The sequence below is a fragment of the Bufo bufo genome, chromosome 4 (assembly GCF_905171765.1).
Source record: "Bufo bufo chromosome 4, aBufBuf1.1, whole genome shotgun sequence".
Lineage (NCBI taxonomy): Eukaryota > Metazoa > Chordata > Amphibia > Anura > Bufonidae > Bufo > Bufo bufo.
In genome coordinates this window covers 586,127,632-586,145,820 of record NC_053392.1, presented here as the reverse complement: position 1 = coordinate 586,145,820, position 18,189 = coordinate 586,127,632, and the positions used below count along the sequence as shown (strand labels likewise).

Genomic DNA, 18,189 nt, shown 5'->3' with positions numbered 1-18,189 from the left:
ACTAGGCATGTTGGGTCCTCCATAGACAGGGATGGTCTTTGTAGATCCCCCCCATTCATTGACGGAGGACATTGTTGAGGGACTGCCCTTAATCATTCACGATGTCCGAATAGGAGTATTAAAATATTTTTTAACCCTTTAATGGTACAAAAACTGTGAACCACCATGGCGTATCAGTAATAACATTCAGGTAGAGAAAAATGACGCAATTACCTGAATCAGTTCTTCTAGCTCGGTCGCATTCACACAAGAGTGCTCAGATACAAAGTTATTCTTCTGAATCAAAATGGTGGTCCTCTGGAAAGTCTCGTAGGGCTGTTCCAAGGCTTTGAAGACTGTGGCTCCGATAATTAGGTACAGGACAACCACGAGGAACACTGTAGACACGGTTTTCCATTTCATCACATTCACTGTGATGTCCCTCAATTCCCGGGTGGACAATAAGGTGGGTTTGGCTGAGAAGGAAAGCCTTGGTTTGCTGTTCTGAGCAGCTGCTTTTGGGTCCAGTAAATCAGGAGCTGCCACTAAGAGAAAAAAAATAAGGAAAAAAAACATGATGAGGGTATATACTCATGGACTCCTGGTGAGAAGATATGAACTGCTTTGCCTGCAGCCACCACTAGGGGGAGCCTAGTGAAGACAGATAGATTTTTACAGGGACAAATGTTTTCCTGGCCCACTGTTTCCTCTAATAGGCTTTAGTCCTTGTTCCTGTAGCTGTTTCAGTTTTCGCCTCAAGCAGCAGAAAGGCTAGGTGCACCCCTGTGTGTGACATTTCAGTCTACATGACAGCACCCAACCTTCATCAACATTCAGTAAGAGTATGAGTTCCCCTTCAGATCATTATGGATTAACAATATAACTATGTACGGCAGCACACATGCTGACACACCTGCTATATCTTTGTCTATAAGGAGTCAATCCATACAAATAGTCACCGCTGGTGCTCCTGCTGACATCAGATATTGCAGCTTAAAGGTTATGTACAACTTTGTGGGGGTTCTTTTATTTTATTTTATTGCGTTTTACTCATTTTGGGCTAAAAATAGGCTCAAATAGTCTTTATTAAAAAAAATGTTTAACTGTTTCTGAGATATAGGGTTAAAAAGCAGTCTGCAGGCTGTCAGTTTCTGTTTTCTATTTGAATCCAGTCATCAGACGTCTCATATGTAGCTCTTATCTCCTGACCTCATAAACACTTATTTAAGCCATATTCTTATCGGTTTGATAAGAATCAAGCTATTATTAGTGTTTTGTGTCCTGGCACTCAATATTTCCTATAAATCTCTAGTTCATATATAGACCTGGGCTTCTTACCACAAAAAAATAAAATAAAAAACTCCACTAAAGATGCAAAGTTCAAGCATCCAAAAAGCAGCACCAAAAAACTCAGCATGAAAACACATGTGCTCTCCAAAAAGTGCATTTATTTTTCCTGCAAGCCAGAAGTGGCTCCAGCTGGAAGAAGAAGTAGACGTCCTTTCTTCATATTTCTCATTCCCTTCTAACCCACTTATGGCTTTGGCTCAAAAAACTGCATCAAAAACTGCCACAAAAAGCCATGTGCACTGACACCAGCCTAAGATTGTGCTCACAAGTGACAGGTTGGTCGGTGAGTAGTTGCATTATGTGGTTGATGTTCTGCAGCACGAATTTCAAGAGGATCCATTCCTGCTCCTATGGCGGCTCTAGGAAATTAGATTTTAGGTACAGATCACATTGAAGACCATTTTCAGAAAGTCCTCCCATAACTGTCACAGAGATCATTAGCTCCTCGTGCAGCCATATTGATCCTTATGAGGATTGATCCTTAGTGACTATTATATGAAAATCTCTCCAAGCAGAAGTGATCAATCTTTATGCTCTTCATGGTCCCAACCTACAGAATACAGATGTGATTACAGGATACATCCACTTCATTAATGCTCCAAAACAAGAATTTCGGTTGCCATCACATGAAGACATTTCTGGTCTGACTTTGCACCAGACAGCTGCAGTCCACAGGAGAACATGCAAAGCTTTCCTCCTGCCTGCAGCCACAATTTCAAAGTGTCTTCTAAGTAGGTCTAGACGAGGGATGCCCAACTTGCGGCCCACCAGCTGTTGCAAAACTACAACTCCCAGCATGCCCAGACAGCCTACAGCTTATAGCAGGGCATGGTGGGAGTTGTAGTTTTACAACAACTGGAGGGTCGCAGGTTGAGCATCCCTGGTCTAGACTAACATCAAAGATAATCCAGCTTTGCAAAAAGCCTTAAAGGGTTTCTGTCATCAGAAATAACGTTATGTAGCTGACTGACATTAGCGATGAGCTAATGTCAGCAGTACATAACAGTATGCTTTATGCACCGAATACTAAATGGGCCGGCGCCTGCGCAGTGAGTGAGGCCGGCAGTAGGAGAGCGTCCTTCACTTACTAAACGGGACGGCGCAGGCCCGGGATTTAGTGGACGAAGAGGAGAACTCGCCAGTCAATCAACTGGACCTGGGCGTGCCAAAGGGTGAGTAGACCGAGCCTCTAGGTGCTGAAGCAACGCCCTCATAGCACCTAGAGGCTCATTAGTATATTTTAAAAGTGTTTATTTTAAGAGAACGGCGGCAGGCAGAGACTTAAAAAGCATACTGTTATGTACTGCTGACATAAGCCCATCGCTAATGTCAGTCAGCTACATACTGTAACGTAATTTCTGATGACAGAAACCCTTTAAAGCCTTCCTACCATTTTGAGTATACAGCTCCAAAGCAGACCTATGTGTCCTTATGGTTACATGAACCATTCTGTAGTCTGCAGTCATACTCCCTGCCATCTGTCCTCTACTTCTTGCCAAATTATTGAATGTATTTTAGGTAGAAGAATTATTTGTCCTTGGAAACACATAGGTCTGCATAGGAACTGTATACACAACATGGTAGGATATTCTATAAAAGCGAATGTGTCACAAAATAATTTCTGCCAGTTAAAACCACATAGCGACACATATCCCTTTTTTCTACTGTTTTTATTTTCAGATTTTTATTCTATTTTCTGAACATGATTATGGGGTGGCGGCCATTTTGGATGAGCCGTTATTAACAGCATTTACACCACATTCCCAGTTATTATGCAAATTGGATTTAGGTGTCATAAAGATGTAATTTTTTTTTGTTTTTTAATTAAACTCATGGATAGTATTGTGTCTCCGGGTCTTTGGATCACTGAAATCAATCTCAAACACCTGTGATAACTAGTTTGCCAGGTGAGCTCAATTAAAGGAAAACTACTTAAAGGCTATGTACACCTTTGGGGGCAATTTTTTTAAATTATTGGATTGTACTCATTTTGAGCTAAATTTTTTTTTAAATTGATCTTTTTTTTAAGAAAAATATGGCGTCCTTTTTTCTGTACAGAGCTGAGATGCTCTAGTAGCACCCTTTGGATTTTCTGTCTTTTCCGTCAGGCCAGGAGCAGATGGACTCCTTATCTTTGCTCTCTGACATATTAAACACTCATTATAGCTCAGTTCTTATCGTACTGATAAGAATGAGGCTTAAATAAGTGTTTATGACCTCTCCATAGTTTAGAGATAAGGTTTATTAGATGACCGGCACAAAGTGAAAGTACCAGTCACACAGCTAGATGAACAGTTAACCCTTAGATGAACTGATCAATATTTTTTTTATAAAGGCCAATTGAAAAAATTATTTTATGCCAAAAATGAGTAAAATACAATCATTAAAAAATAAATAAATCGGCCTCTGAAGGTGTACATAGCTTTTAAAAAGGATGTTCCACATTATTAAGCAGGCCACAGATTTCAAGCAATATGGGAAAGAAAAAGGATATCTCTGCTGACGAAAAAGCGTCAAATAATGTAATGCCTTGGACAAGGTATGAAAAAAATTTGATATTTCACGAAAACGTAAGCGTGATCATCGTACTGTGAAGAGATTTGTGGCTCATTCAGAGCCCAGACTGTTCGTGCAGATAAAGGCAGAATGAGGAAGGTTTCTGCCGGACATATTCATTGGAGAGCAGCTGCTAAAATGCCATTACAAAGCAGCAAACAGGTATATGAAGCTGCTGGTGCCTCTGGAGTCCCGCAAACCTCAAGGTGTAGGATCCTCCAGAGGCTTGCAGTTGTTCATAAACCTAGCCAGTGCTCACAAGCAGAAACGGCTGCAGAGGGCCCAGACATACATGAAGACTAATATTCAACCAGTCGTATTTACTAATGAGTGCCGTGTAACCCTGGAAGGTCCATATAGATGGAATAGTGGATGGTTGGTGGATGGCCACCATGTCTCAACAAGGCCACGACCTCAGCAAGGAGGTGGCGGAGTCATGTTTTGTGATGGAATTATGGTCAGAGAACTGGTAGGCCCCTTTAGGATCCCGGAAGGTGTGAAAATGACCTAGGAAAGTATATACAGTTTCTGACTGACCACTTTCTTCTATGGTAAAAAAAAAAAGAAGAACCGTGCCTTCCGAAGCAAATTCATCTTCATGAATGACAATGCACCATCTCATGCTGCGATGGGCATAAAAGGAGAGAAACTCACTGTGTGGCCACCATCCTCCCCTGACCTCAACCCTATTGAAAACATTTGGAGTATCCTCAAGCAAAAGCTCTATGAGGGTGGGAGGCAGTTCACATCAAAACAGCAGCTCTGGGAGGCTATTCTGACGTCCTGCAAAGCAATTCAAGCAGAAACTCTCCAAAAACTCACAAGTTTAATGGATGCAAAAATTGTGAAGGTGATATCAAAGAAGGGGCCCTATGTTAACATGTAACTTGGCCTGTGAAGATGTGTTTGATTGAAATAGCCTTGGATTTCAGTAAATGTGACCTCTTAATGCTGCAAATTCAACAAATGACCATTTTCAGTTCTTTAGAACCTATAAAACGTTTGTAAACTCTGTTGTGCAGAATAATTTGGAACTGTGCATTTTGAGTTTTTAATTTGTGAAAAAAATACTGTTATCATTGGGAGGTTTGTTCTATAAAATTTGATTTGTACTGGTTGATGACAGAAAATTATACTGACTGTCATTTGCATCGACTATTTAGGAAAGTCAGAGAAGAATATAATTTGGATAATAATTTGGAACGCGGTGTAGAAAATTTCGTTACCGCAGCCACCATGGGTCAGAGGCACATTGGACCAGGAGGGGACCTCATTGACTTTTATCGGAGAGTTTTCTAGACATGTTCTGTGATCCTTGCAGAGGTCAGGAGGGAGTAGATAAGCTGTGATATCCCCAAAGTGAATGGTGGATCCTGTGTTATCTATAGATGATATCTGTCATTGTATTCCTGCCTGTGATGATAAGCAGATGAGTGCAGTGATGTGATCTGCACAGAGCAAGAAAGGGCGCCTGTTATTTATTAAGTTTAGTGGCCAGTCTGAAAACTGCAGGATTTCATTTCTTATTGATCTGATATCAATACCATAGTCCTCGAAAAATTCTTAAAGCAATGTACCTTGGGTAAATTATGCAAATTAGTTCACCCATAAAAATAAACCGTCTCTGTAGTGCCACCTATAGGCAACTTCACTGTAAGTCAATGTCATGAGACAGATTTGCTGTAGACGGCACTAGTAGAGCGCACGGATCTGATGTCAGGTGCTGCGTGAACTTTTCTTTCTTGAGAAAAGCTGTTTTTGCTGAACGCTACCGAATGTGTCAAATTCAGCTAATTAGTGTAGAACAGAGTCACAGAGCGTGTCAGGTGATCGCTTTCATGGGGAATCTGTCGACAGAGATGCTCGTCTGCACGCAGCACATGCTTCTCTGATAGAGCATGAGCTCGATGCCGCTATTTTAACCCCTTAACGACCCATGACAAATATATATTCAGGTACTAGTTGCCCTACTATGACAGATATCCGTCAGGATGATCTCATGGGCACTGCCAGGGTTGCCAACCGTCAAGAAATTTCTGGACAGTCCGTTAAAATAGGCAACTTTTTTCCTGTGTCCGTGATTTTTTTTGAGGCTGGTGGTACCTGACTAGAGTATTTTGGTGATAATTATCATCATTTTACAGCTCACAGTAAATTCTAGTAATAAATTGTTAACAATATATTGAACTATAGACATTTTTTATTTATAATGTTTATGATTTATTTTGTTTTTCCAATTTGTCCGTAAAAAATGTTGGCTGTCCGTGATTTTGAGAGAAGTTGTCCAGAAAAAAGAAAAATTCTGGTTGACAACCATGGGCACTGCTCAATTTTACCATGAGCTGTACTATATTACATGGCCGGGCCCAGCCGCAACTACTGAGATTGGAGATAACTCTGCTCCTGGCAGTTTAACCACTTACATGCTGCTGTTAATAGCGACCATGGCATCCAAGATATCTGACAGAGGAAGGGGGCTCTCTATCTAGCCACCAGCACAAAGAGTGCCAAAATGGAAAGAATACTATACATATTTGGTATCGTTGCATTCATGCGGAGCCAGATTAATTTCACTGTACTGTAAACAGTGGAAAAAAATGCAAAGAACAATGGGAAAAATGCAGGTGTTTTTTTTGGATCCCCTAACAAAAAATGTAATAACAGCTAACCTATAAAATATATGTGTCTTAAATTTGTGCCATTCCATTGAAAAATACAACTTGTCTTACAAAAAAAAAGCCCTCATAGAGGTATGGCAATGGAAAAATAAAAATGTTATGGCTCTTGGAATTCAACAATAAAAATTAATGTCAAACAAGCCTGGTCTGCCTGGGGGTTAAGGGGTTAAGGGTCTTTCTCCACAGCAGATGCTCAGCCATAATTTTTCATGGAATCAGACCACTGGGACTATTATCGATTACGAGGAAGCACTCAGCAAACTCAGTAACTTCCACCATTTTAATAGGAAGAAAGGAGGCTCGTACGTGTAGCCCGCCCTGCCCAGTCAAACGGACATGCCATAAATGTCTGAGAGATGCAGGTTCCACCTCTGGGGCCTGCACCTATGTGAAGGATAAGGGACCTGCTAAGTGAAGCATCTATCGTCCACCGGGTCCATGGTAAGAATGTATGGGGAGGTGGCCATGCTTGTGTGTAGCTTTCTCTATTCACTACCATGGAAGTTACGGAAACAGCAGAGAACGAAGGTGTAGGGCAGAAATGTATATCTGATTTGGGAATACTTATTTAAGAGCGGTTGTTGTCCATCTTTACGACCTATCCTATCATAAAACATTATGGTGGGAAAGCCCTGTTAATTGCTTTAAGGTGGTCATACATATTAGTCTAAATTGATTAAAATGGATGATTTCAACCAAAATGAGGAGTTCAATAGCCAAAGGCTATAGGGTTACTGTTTATAGCCAATTTTTAAAACATAACCTTTAATAATATAATGTTAAAATATATATTGTAATGTTAAACTGGGCAATATATAATTTTAACATTATTAAACGTTATATTTTAAAATTGGCAATAAACAGGAACCCTATAGCCTTTGGCTATTGAACTCTTTATATTTGAATTTTCCTAGGCCCCCCTGGGTCGTTTTTTGCTTAATTAACAACCAAAATGAACATTCGTCGGTTTAACAATAAAGGATTGTTTTAGCCAACCGATGATAGACTAAAAAGAAGAAGTCATTTAAAAAGAAGTCGGCCGTTTTTAATATTTTCATCCAATAGAGACGAAACATCTTTCATTCAAAGAAAGATCGTTTGTGAAAGATGATTGTTTGTTGAACTGCTGTTCAACCATCAAGTAACTTCTATCTAATGTGTATGGCCACCTTTACTGGACCGAATGGCCTTATAATGATTTATAATGCTGTGTGTCTCTGCCCGACCTCAACTGTATTGATTTGTACTGATGGCATCATGTTGGCTTCAACATTATGCCACCTCTTCCCCTGCTGCTCTATCCTGTGGTGGGCTACACTTTTCCATCAACCCCAGACCTGACGACCAGCATGGTGGAGGAGTAGGCATACTTATTTTTCCACACTGCACGTTTCAGGTCATTCCCCCAGTACCCTCTTCTCACATTCTCCTCTTTTGAGGTCCACATCATTAGACTCCTCTACCCATTCTCCCTGCAAGTTGCTGTTGTCTATCGTCTCCCATGCTCACCCCACCAGTTCCAGGATCACTTTGCTGCTTGGCTTCCTCATTTTCTTTCCTCCGAGTTACCAACTCTTATTATGGGGGATTTTAACATCCCCATTGATGATCCAGCCTCCTTATTGGCATCTCACTTTCCTTCTATAACCTCCTCTCTAGGCCTCTCACACTTACTTCCTCTGCCACACACAAAGACAGGAATATGCTTGATCTAGTCTTCTTCCGACTCTGTTCTGTCTCTGACTTTATCAACTCATTGTCACGGCTGAGGATGGGAAAAACCCTCAGCCGTGCGATGCCACGAGATGTTAGTGGCTGCTCGGCCAGGACAACAGAATAAGGGAGCAGGTCACCTCCTAATGCATCCCTAATCTGACCCTGACTCCTAGCTGCATGTGCCGACCTTGATGGTAGGAGGGCTTATGCTCAGGAACCTCAGATCCCTACTCACCCTCCGCCGATCCCCGAACTAGGAGCTGGGTAGACCACCTGTTCCTCCTGGATGCGGAGAAACAGGAGTCTAAACTGGCCGGGCTGCAAAGGGAACAGAAACAGACATATGGCAATGGCAGGTAAGTGCAACTAGTACCACACCTACCTGCCACAGACACAGAGCCTGGAACCCAAGTATAAGTGCTGCTGTCCACAACAACACAAGAGACAGAGCACACACCACACAGGAACCCAGGAAACCATACGCTGCAATAAACAAGCATAACACAAACACATCTTCATAACATCGTGTATCACAATTTATGACCACAAGGGTGGCCCTCACTGGCAGATGGAATAAGGGACCAGGAGGGTGCCTCCAGCTTACAAACAAGGCTGGAGTACCCCTCAGACATCAGGTCTCAACTGAGGCTATATAGCCCAAAGTGGCCACACCCACACAGACACACCCAGTGTTCACACACACAGAAGGGAATTAACCCTTCTCACACCAGGGAAGGGAGAACAGCCACATACAGGGTAAAGTGCACACATAACTAAAACCCTGTGCACACCAGACATATAAAAAGGCACACCTGACAAAGATAGGTTGCCAGGTGCAACCGCATGCACATTGCAGCAAGCTGCCCAGCACCAGCTCAGGCTGCTAAACTGCCACATACATTATGTTGCCAGCGGTAACCACAGGTGAGGCAACATACTACAGCCCTCAACCTGTGATTGACAACAAGACAAGACCGCAGGCAACTGCATGCGGTTCCAAGAGTCACGGCCATGAACAAGGTCGTGACACTCATCCTTCTCACTTTCTGACCTCAATCTTATTTCCTTTACTATAAAGTTTGCTCGCTCTTCTCATGACATTTGTACCTTTCACACATACAGAAACTTACACGCCAACAACTCCCAGCAACTTATCAACACCCTAAAGTTATCACTGGCCCCAATCTTTTCCCTTTTTTGTTCAGATCTGGTTGTCTATCATTGCAAACATACCGTCAAAACCACCCTGGATGAAGCAGCTGCTATTATACTCCAACCTTCCTAACACAGACCGCGGAAACCCTGATACACACCTGAAACACCTTCTCTTCAGCATGCTCTAGGTGTGCCGAATGTTTATGGAGAAAATGTTTCTGGCATGAAATAATCTCCCAGTCACCAACCAGCTTCGATCCCCCTCTCTCCCACACCTCCTCTTGTTCTCTCTCCTCATTTGACCTAAAACAGAAGTCCCCAGGCTCTTCTCTTCCTCTCGACTGACTATCTGCAGCAGTGATCTGATTCCTTCACATATCTCGGCTGTCATCAGTCACCAAACTACAATATCTGACCTCTCTCTCTCAACATCTTTGCGTCTTCTTTTAAACATTAGGTTATAACACCACTACTCAAAAAACACATCTCTTGACCCAACTTGTGCTGCTAACTACTAATCTGTCTGTAATCTCCCCTTCATCTATAAACTCCTGGAATGTGTGGTCTACACTCACCTAAAAATTTACCTTTTTGCAAACTCTCTTCTCGACCACTTGCAATCTGGCTTTTGCCCTCTACACTCTACAGAAACAGCCCTTACAAAAGTGTCTGATCTCCCAAAAGTGAAATGGAATGGCAACTACTTTCTACTGATTCTCCTGGATCTCTCTGCAGCATTTCACACTGTAGACCACAAACTCTTCCTTAGTATGCTCCACTCTATTGGAATTAAGGACACTGCTTTCTCCTGGCTTTCTTTCTATGTCTCTGGTCACTTCTTCAGTGTATCATTTGTAATCTCTACTTCTCTTTATCCTCTTCATGTTGGGGTTACTCAGGGTTCAGTTTTATCAGACAGACTATCAGCAGATTTGGTTTCCAGTCCCATCCCTTTTCTGATGACACCCAACTATATACTTCATCCCATGACATCACCCCAGCAGTACTAAAACACCAATAATTGTCTGGCAGCTGTCTTTAACATCATGTCCTCTCTTTTTCTGAAACTGAATTTCTCAAAAACTGAACTTCTTGTCTTTTCTCTATGTACTAGCCTACCTAAACCTGATATTTAAAATTCAGTCCGTGGTACTATCATAACTCCTGGGCAGCATGCCTGCTGTCTTGGAGTTATGTTTCACTCAGATCTTTCCTTTGCTTCGCATAATTAATCAATTGCACACTCTTGTTGTCTGCACCTCAAGAATATCTCCAGAATCTGCCTATTTCTCACAATGAAAACGGCCAAAACTCTTGTTGTTGCTTTAATTCATTCTCGTCTTGACTACTTTAGCTCATTACTGATCAGTCTTCCCCTCACTGAGCTCTTCCCCCTTTAGTCTGTCCTAAATGCAGGAGCCAGGCTGAACTTTCAGTCCAGCCATTACACTGATGCCTCTAGCCTGTGGCAGGAACATCACAGGGTTGTCCATCCACTACAGGACACAGTTCAAACTCCCCACCGTCACCCACAAATCTCTCCACAGTGCTGTACCCCCCTACATCTCCTCCCTGATTTCAGTCTACCACCCTACCCATGCTCTCCATTCTGCAAATAATCTAAGATTTAAATCCTCCATATATCGAATCTTTCACTCCCATCTTCAAGACTTCTTTCGCACTCGTTTTCTCGAATGCACTGCCCTGGACAATCAGGTTAATTCTCAACATCCTTAGCTTAAAACATGCCTTACCAACATATATTTTTTACACAGGCTTATTACGTTCCCTGATCTAACTTTTCCCTTCCCTCCCCCGACCCTCATTCTTCAGAACGGAATGCCATCATCCAACATTAATCCCTACACTCAATGTATTAGGTCATACAGCTCCATCTGCACTGCTCTATCTAGTACAAAGGTGGCCAAACCACTTTATAAAACAATCAACTTTACCTTTTGTGTCACCCCTTTTTCCTCTTAGAGTGTAAGCTCTTGTGAGCAGGGACCTCACTCTTAGTGCTTCCTTTGTATATTAGCCTTTAATCCTGTGATGTCTATTTTGTCTTGTACATGCACCCTCTGAAGTGCGGAAGAATATGGTGGTGCTATAGAAATAAAGATTATTATATTATTATTTTTATGCTACAGCATTATGAAGTGCCACATAACTATCTCATACACCTCATTAATCAGACTCTGGATGCAGTCATTGAATGGGAACCTTTACTGTTTACACTTAAAGGATGAAAATCAGTTTTAGGTTGCGTTCACACTTGGTCAGTTATTTCCATCAGTTATTGTGAGCCAAAACCAGTAGTGAAGTCTACTTAGAGATAAAGTACAATGGAAAGATCTGCGCCTGTTCTGTGGTTTTAGCTCACAATAACTGATGGAAATAACTGACCAAATAACTGAAATGTGAACTCGGCAACCCCTTCAAAATACCAAATGAATGCTTAATCTTTTTCTCTGTGTCTTCTAGCGCTGCGCTCCGGTCCGCCCGCTGCTGAAATCATCTTGGCTGCAGCGGTGGCTTTCCGTGCACAGGTCACCCCTACAGTCAACCTCTGGCCTCAACCGTGCACAGGACATCTCTGCTGAGCCACATAAACCACCAATGCTAAAAATGGTCTGTGCTGCCGGTGTGAACCGACTTTACAACATCATAGTCAAGTCAGTTAACATTGGAAGCATGCAGAAAAGAACATGGCGCATCCTTTAACCCTTCATCATGCTTGCCAACTTTTAGAAATTGGCATCTGGGAGATCCAAGAGTGCAGTGCGTGACAATTTTTATTTTTATTTTGTGGATTGACAAGCCCCTTTTTGCAGACCACAAGGTTGTTTTTCAGGAGGTAGCAGGAGGCTTCTATGGGGCTTGGGGGATCTCCTTTTTTTTCAGGAGCATCTTGGACATTTCAAGAGACTTGGCAATTGTCCCTTCGTACACATCTTTTAGTCGTTCATATATGACAGAGGCACCTTAACATTCCGACCAAAAACATCTATCACCTGTCCACTGCATAAGTGATAAATGCTCCAGTTTTTAAAATGGGGGGGGTGTATGGTTCCCCTATACCCCGAGTTGCACAACCGTGGCAAGAATCAGCAGTGGTCGAGCATGCATGCTGCTGCTCCACTGCAAATCTGTGGGTGTGACGGAAACAGTGGTCAGTGGAGAGGTGATAAATGTTTTTGTCCCTTTAAGTCCATTTTCCTCCATTGCCATTCACATTTTCTGAGGGCCACCATCTGTTGCTGGGTAAATCCCTCTGCTAACTGCAGAACTATGAAGTCTAACAGCTGCAGAGGTGTTTATAGATGTAGATCCCGACTTCCAGTTATAAGACGACAGAGATGGATGACAGATATTCTTATTATGAGTCAGGGAATGGCAGTATAAGTGTATGTGGTGACACCATGCTGATTTATGGACATTGCATAATGGTGGTGGGTCAAGACCCCAGCAGCTCCATGCTGACTGATATGTCTTGGTTTACAGTAATAGGTGGAGTTTTCCTACCACTGCCACCGGCTCTGATATTTCCCTATTACCCGCACAACATGAATTCCCTTGTGTTTGAACTCAGGACTGTAGTCATTGTAAAATTCTATTAAGGAAGGGGAAATTCACAACTTAATGTAATAAGCATCACCATGACAGTGAGCGGTCTCCAGCTAACCCATGCTGTGACCCAGGCATGACTCTCCTTGAGGTCCTTGTTAAGCAGTGGCACATGACGCTTGGCACAGAGAGCTTCAGCTTCGTCAGAGGAGAGACAGTAAAGCAAAAAAAAACTTAAATGTTTAATTGATTGAACAAGTGGTATTCCAAGGGTAATGCGATACTGGTAGCACTTCAAGAATTAAGGGCCATTAATGTGTATTTACAGTCAGAATTTATATTTAATCCTTCGTATTTATCAAAAAAAAAACTGTCCCCATGTACAAAAATATAACTACTATAATACTGCCTGCTATGTAAATGAATGTAACTACTATAATACTGCTCCATATGTACAAGGATATAACTACTATAATACTGCTCCTATGTACAAGAATATAACTACTATAATACTGCTCCTATGTACAAGAATATAACTACTATAATACTGCTCCTATGTACAAGAATATAACTACTATAATACTGCCTCCTACATACAAGGAAATAACTTCTATAATACTGGCTATGTACAAGAATATAACTACTATAATACTGCTCCTATGTACAAGAATATTACTACTATAATACTGCTCCTATGTACAAGAATATAACTACTATAATACTGCCTCCTATGTACAAGAATATAACTACGATAATACTGCCTTCTACATACAAGGATATAACTACTATAATACTGCCTCTTATGTACAAGAATATTACTACTATAATACTGCTCCTATGTACAAGAATATAACTACTATAATACTGCTCCTATGTACAAGAATATAACTACGATAATACTGCCTTCTACATACAAGGATATAACTACTATAATACTGCTCCTATGTACAAGAATATAACTACGATAATACTGCTCCTATGTACAGGAATATAGGTAATATTATACTGCCCTCTATAGGCAGACATGGTAAATATGCTGTGCTATGCAGTCATACATTTTCTCATACTATACTGCTACATATCACAACAAATGTTTCTGTTCTGGACTCTAGGAAAACGTGATGGTGGTAACTGGTTGTGATATTGACTTCTCGTCAGTTTTTCTCAGTACCAGATACAACTAATAAGAGGTTAAATGGAAATGTTAACAACTTTTCAAATGAGAACATGAGAAGAATTTAGAAGATGGACTCTTAGGCCTCTTTCACACAAGTGTGGCGGATTGGCCATAGACCTTACAGGGAGATTTCCCGGTGGACCGATGCCCAAGGGGCCACCTGAGCCCTCACAGCCGGCCAGTGTAATTTTTGAGGATGTATTTTGGGCTGATGGGGGCAATATTTTGTGTTGCACTGTGGTATTTGGCTCTATTGATGTGGTATAATGCGCCATAATATGGTACTGCTGGCCCCCCTTCCATCAATTTGGACCCGACTACAAAACAGGACCACTTTTAGTATTTTCTCCAGGGCCACTTTAAGTTCCCAGTCCGCCCCTGGGCTCCGGATGCGTTCAGTCAGTTTTGTCAGCAATTGCGTTCAGTTGTTCAGTTTTTTCCCGCACGGGTGCAATGCGTTTTGATGCGTTTTTCACGCGCGTGATAAAAAACTGAAGGTTTACAAACATCTCCTAGCAACCATCAGTGATAAACGCACTGCCTCCGCACTTGCTTCCGGATGCAATGCGTTTTTCACTGAAGCCCCATTCACTTCTATGGGACCAGGGCTGCGTGAAAAACGCAGAATATAGAACATGCTGCGATTTTCACGCAACGCAGAACTGATGTGTGAAAAAAACCGCTCATGTACACAGCCCCATTGAAATGAATAGGTCAGGATTCAGTGCGGGGGCTGGGCGTTCACGTCACACATTGCACCTGCGCGGAAAACTCGCTCGCGTGAAAGGGGGCTAAGAAAGGTAAAATTGGATCTGGGGTCCTAGGAAGAATCCACTAAAGGACATCTACATAGAACTAGCATATTGTCCACTAATGTGTGTACATCGTCTGCAACAACCCTCATAATACACCGATCGGGTAACTGGTACTCTAGGAAATCTCCGTACATTGCTACGGTATATGCATGCACTATATTACGCACTGAAAAGTAAGTACGCTATTCATACTAAGGCAAGGGCTCCGCAGTGTCACATGGTGGTTGTGGTAAAACCGTGACCATCACATCACCTCAGTGTTTCTCTAAGGGTAACTGAACACGATGCGGATTACGTGCAGTTTTTCCGTGCAGATTGTCGTGCAGAAAAACCACAGCGTAATACAGCACCAGCAAAGTGCTTTTTCTTCTGTGCGGAAATTGACTTTCCATGTGGCTTTTAAAATCTGCAGCGCGTCAATTGTTTGTGCGTTTTCACACCTTCTGTAGAGGGGTTTTCTTCATAGACTTCCATGGGGTTGTTAACATAAACAGAAAATCCACAAAAAAAACTGAAATTGTACAAAAACCACACCGACACCGTGATAAAGAGTGCGGATTTATGTGTTTTTTGCGCAGTTTTGGTGTGGATTTCAAGAGGATTGTTTACATGCAAATTTGTACCGTGTGCAGGTTCCCTAAAGGGGAAGAAGCTGGAGGAAAACCAATAGTATTTTGATCATTTTAGAAAGCTGCCCCTAGTTGTCAGCTGTGCATTTGTTTGGGCGCAGATTTCAGCATTTTCTGTATGGTAGTGGGTGAGATGCTACAGGTGGCAGTTTTTCAGCTCGCTGTCGCCCATATCATTGCCACGTGGCACCTGCTGATACTTTCAGAATTTCTTTGCATTGTTGTGTCACCAGGTTTGGGAAAGCGGTCACCAAGCAATAAAGGCAAGTGTCAATTCGGACATCCTCCCCGGAGTCACATAGGATTCCTCGGAAGGCTCCATACTACAAAAACACACTGGTATGTTCAATGGGCTTAGTAAATTGGCCTTTAGCTAATGCAGGTCAGTAAACTGGAAATATGAGAGATAGATAGATAGATAGATAGATAGATAGATAGATAGATAGATAGATAGATAGATAGATAGATAGATAGATAGAAGAGATAGATAGATAGATAGATAGATAGATAGATAGATAGATAGATAGATAGATAGATAGATAGATAGATAGATAGATGATAGATAGATAATAGATAGATAGATAGATAGATAGATAGATAATAGATAGATAGATAGATAGATAGATAGATAGATAGATAGATAGATAGATAGATAGATAGATAGATAGATAGATAGATGGTCAGTTCCATACTGTAGACCTGTAGTGACAGCCCTGGTGGAGTTTGCAGTCACATTTCTGGACACTCAGCTCCTCAGTATGAAGCCTGTGCTAATGAGGAGCTGGGGCTGTGAGTGTCCAGAAGCTTCATTACTGAGCATCCAGGAGACCAGGAGACCTCCTTGTAGGAAGTCTCCTGTGTGATCCTGACTCCACATCATCCAGAGAGAACATCATCACGCATTGCTACAAACCCGCAGCTCTGCATTATGCAAGGAGCATACATCAGCTGCCTCTCCTTGTTCTTCTTAAATCCGAATCCTTCAGCAAGGACCCCAGATGCTCATTATGCCCAAACCCCCTCACACAATGCACACCCTGCACCCTCTCCTCCCTGGTGGAGCAGGTCTCATCTGCCTACACCTTCTGCAAGATAAAAGTAAAAATCCTTCAAAATCCGAAGCCAAAGGGGTAGAAGGAAGGAAGGAAGCTACAAGAAGTGGTGCAAAATGCAGGAGGAGTTCAATCATTAAATGGAAACATTGTTGCACCCATAGATCCAAAATGTATAAGCGAGGTGGAGAGGCATGAAGGGGTTAAGTCCAGTTCAGCTGTAAAACAGAAACATTGTTGCACTGGTTTACATTCTGCTACATGAATTGTGATACAATGCACCCAGTATACAACAACCTGTAGCACCACAAAGCAAGCTTCCTGTTACTTGTAGTTCTCCAGTACATTCCACCCTGCACATCCATCAGTCTAGAAAGCACTTACTTCTCATTTCCAGGCTCTCTGCAGGTCCTTCTCTGGGAAGCAAGGCATTGTCTGACTGTGTGGTGCTGCTGGGGACTGGAGAAGCCTGGATGTAGAGTCCACAGAGTGCTAGAGCTGAGGAGAGGCAGGAGCAGCTACTGTGGAGAGGCAGGGGATGTCTATGATGGTGATGATGATGATGATGGGGAGGGAGGAGGGTTTGAGGCAGGATCCAAGGGGTTTAGCTGGAAATGGAAGACCTAGAGAAAAGGCTGCTGTGAATGAAACTACAAAGAGCAAGCTGTGCACACAGCAAAGCCTGTGCTGAGGAGGGGAGGGCAGGCAGGTGCTGGGAGACAGAGGCATGCCAAGTGGGGAGCACCTGCCTGCTAAGTGCTGCCTCCTCGGAAGGTGCAAAGTGACTGTCTCACCCCCTTAGGAATGTAGGAGAACATTCTGGATTTTCTTATGGCATTGCCTGAATTAAAGAAAAAGAAGGCAAAGTATTGTGTCCATTGAGGGAATCAGGCTCCATGGGTGAGCACGACCCTCCGTCCTGGACTCGCAGCATGAGGCCAGTATTGCAGCCCGCAAAAACTGCTGGTCCACAATATATGGGCAGCGGCCGTGTGCGCAATCCGGAAGGAGCTGTGCGGAATGGAAGCACGGAAGCACTAATACTTCTGTAGGGGTTCTCTCCACCAAAAAATAGAACTTGTTCTATTTTTATTTTTTTTGGTGTGGACGGATCACGGACCCATTCAAGTTGAATGGGTCTGCATCCATCTGCGGCAACCGCACGGATGGTGCCCGTGCATTGGAGACCGCAATAGGCCTCGTGCACACGAACGTATTTTCTTTCCATGTCCATTCCATCTCTTTTGCGGACCGTATGCAGAACTATTCATTTCAAGGGGCCCACAAAAAAAAAAAAATGGAAGTTACTCCATTTACATTCCATTTCCGTATGTCCGTTCTGGAAAAAAAATAGAACATGTCCTATTATTGTCCGCATTAAGGACAAGGATAGGACTGTTCTTTTAGGGGCCAGCTGTTCCGTTCCGCAAAATACAGAATGCACACGGACATAATCAGAATTTTTTTGCGGATCCGTGTTTTGCCGACCGCAAAATACATACGGTCGTATGCAGG

The 18,189-nt window shown here is 42.5% G+C and overlaps 1 protein-coding gene across 1 annotated transcript in view; it reads right to left on the bottom strand.

The window, feature by feature from the left end:
* The window catches only part of KCNK2 (potassium two pore domain channel subfamily K member 2), a 164,327-nt gene extending 147,146 nt beyond the window's left edge, over window positions 1-17,181 (bottom strand). Inside the window, exons 1-2 of the mRNA XM_040427599.1 lie at window positions 17,059-17,181; window positions 214-524 (exon numbers count right to left, since the gene is read on the bottom strand). Coding sequence (XP_040283533.1) covers window positions 214-524; window positions 17,059-17,065 — 318 coding nt within the window. The 5' untranslated portion in view covers window positions 17,066-17,181. The remainder of the gene's footprint in view (window positions 1-213; window positions 525-17,058) is intronic.
* Between the last annotated feature and the right edge of the window lie 1,008 nt (window positions 17,182-18,189).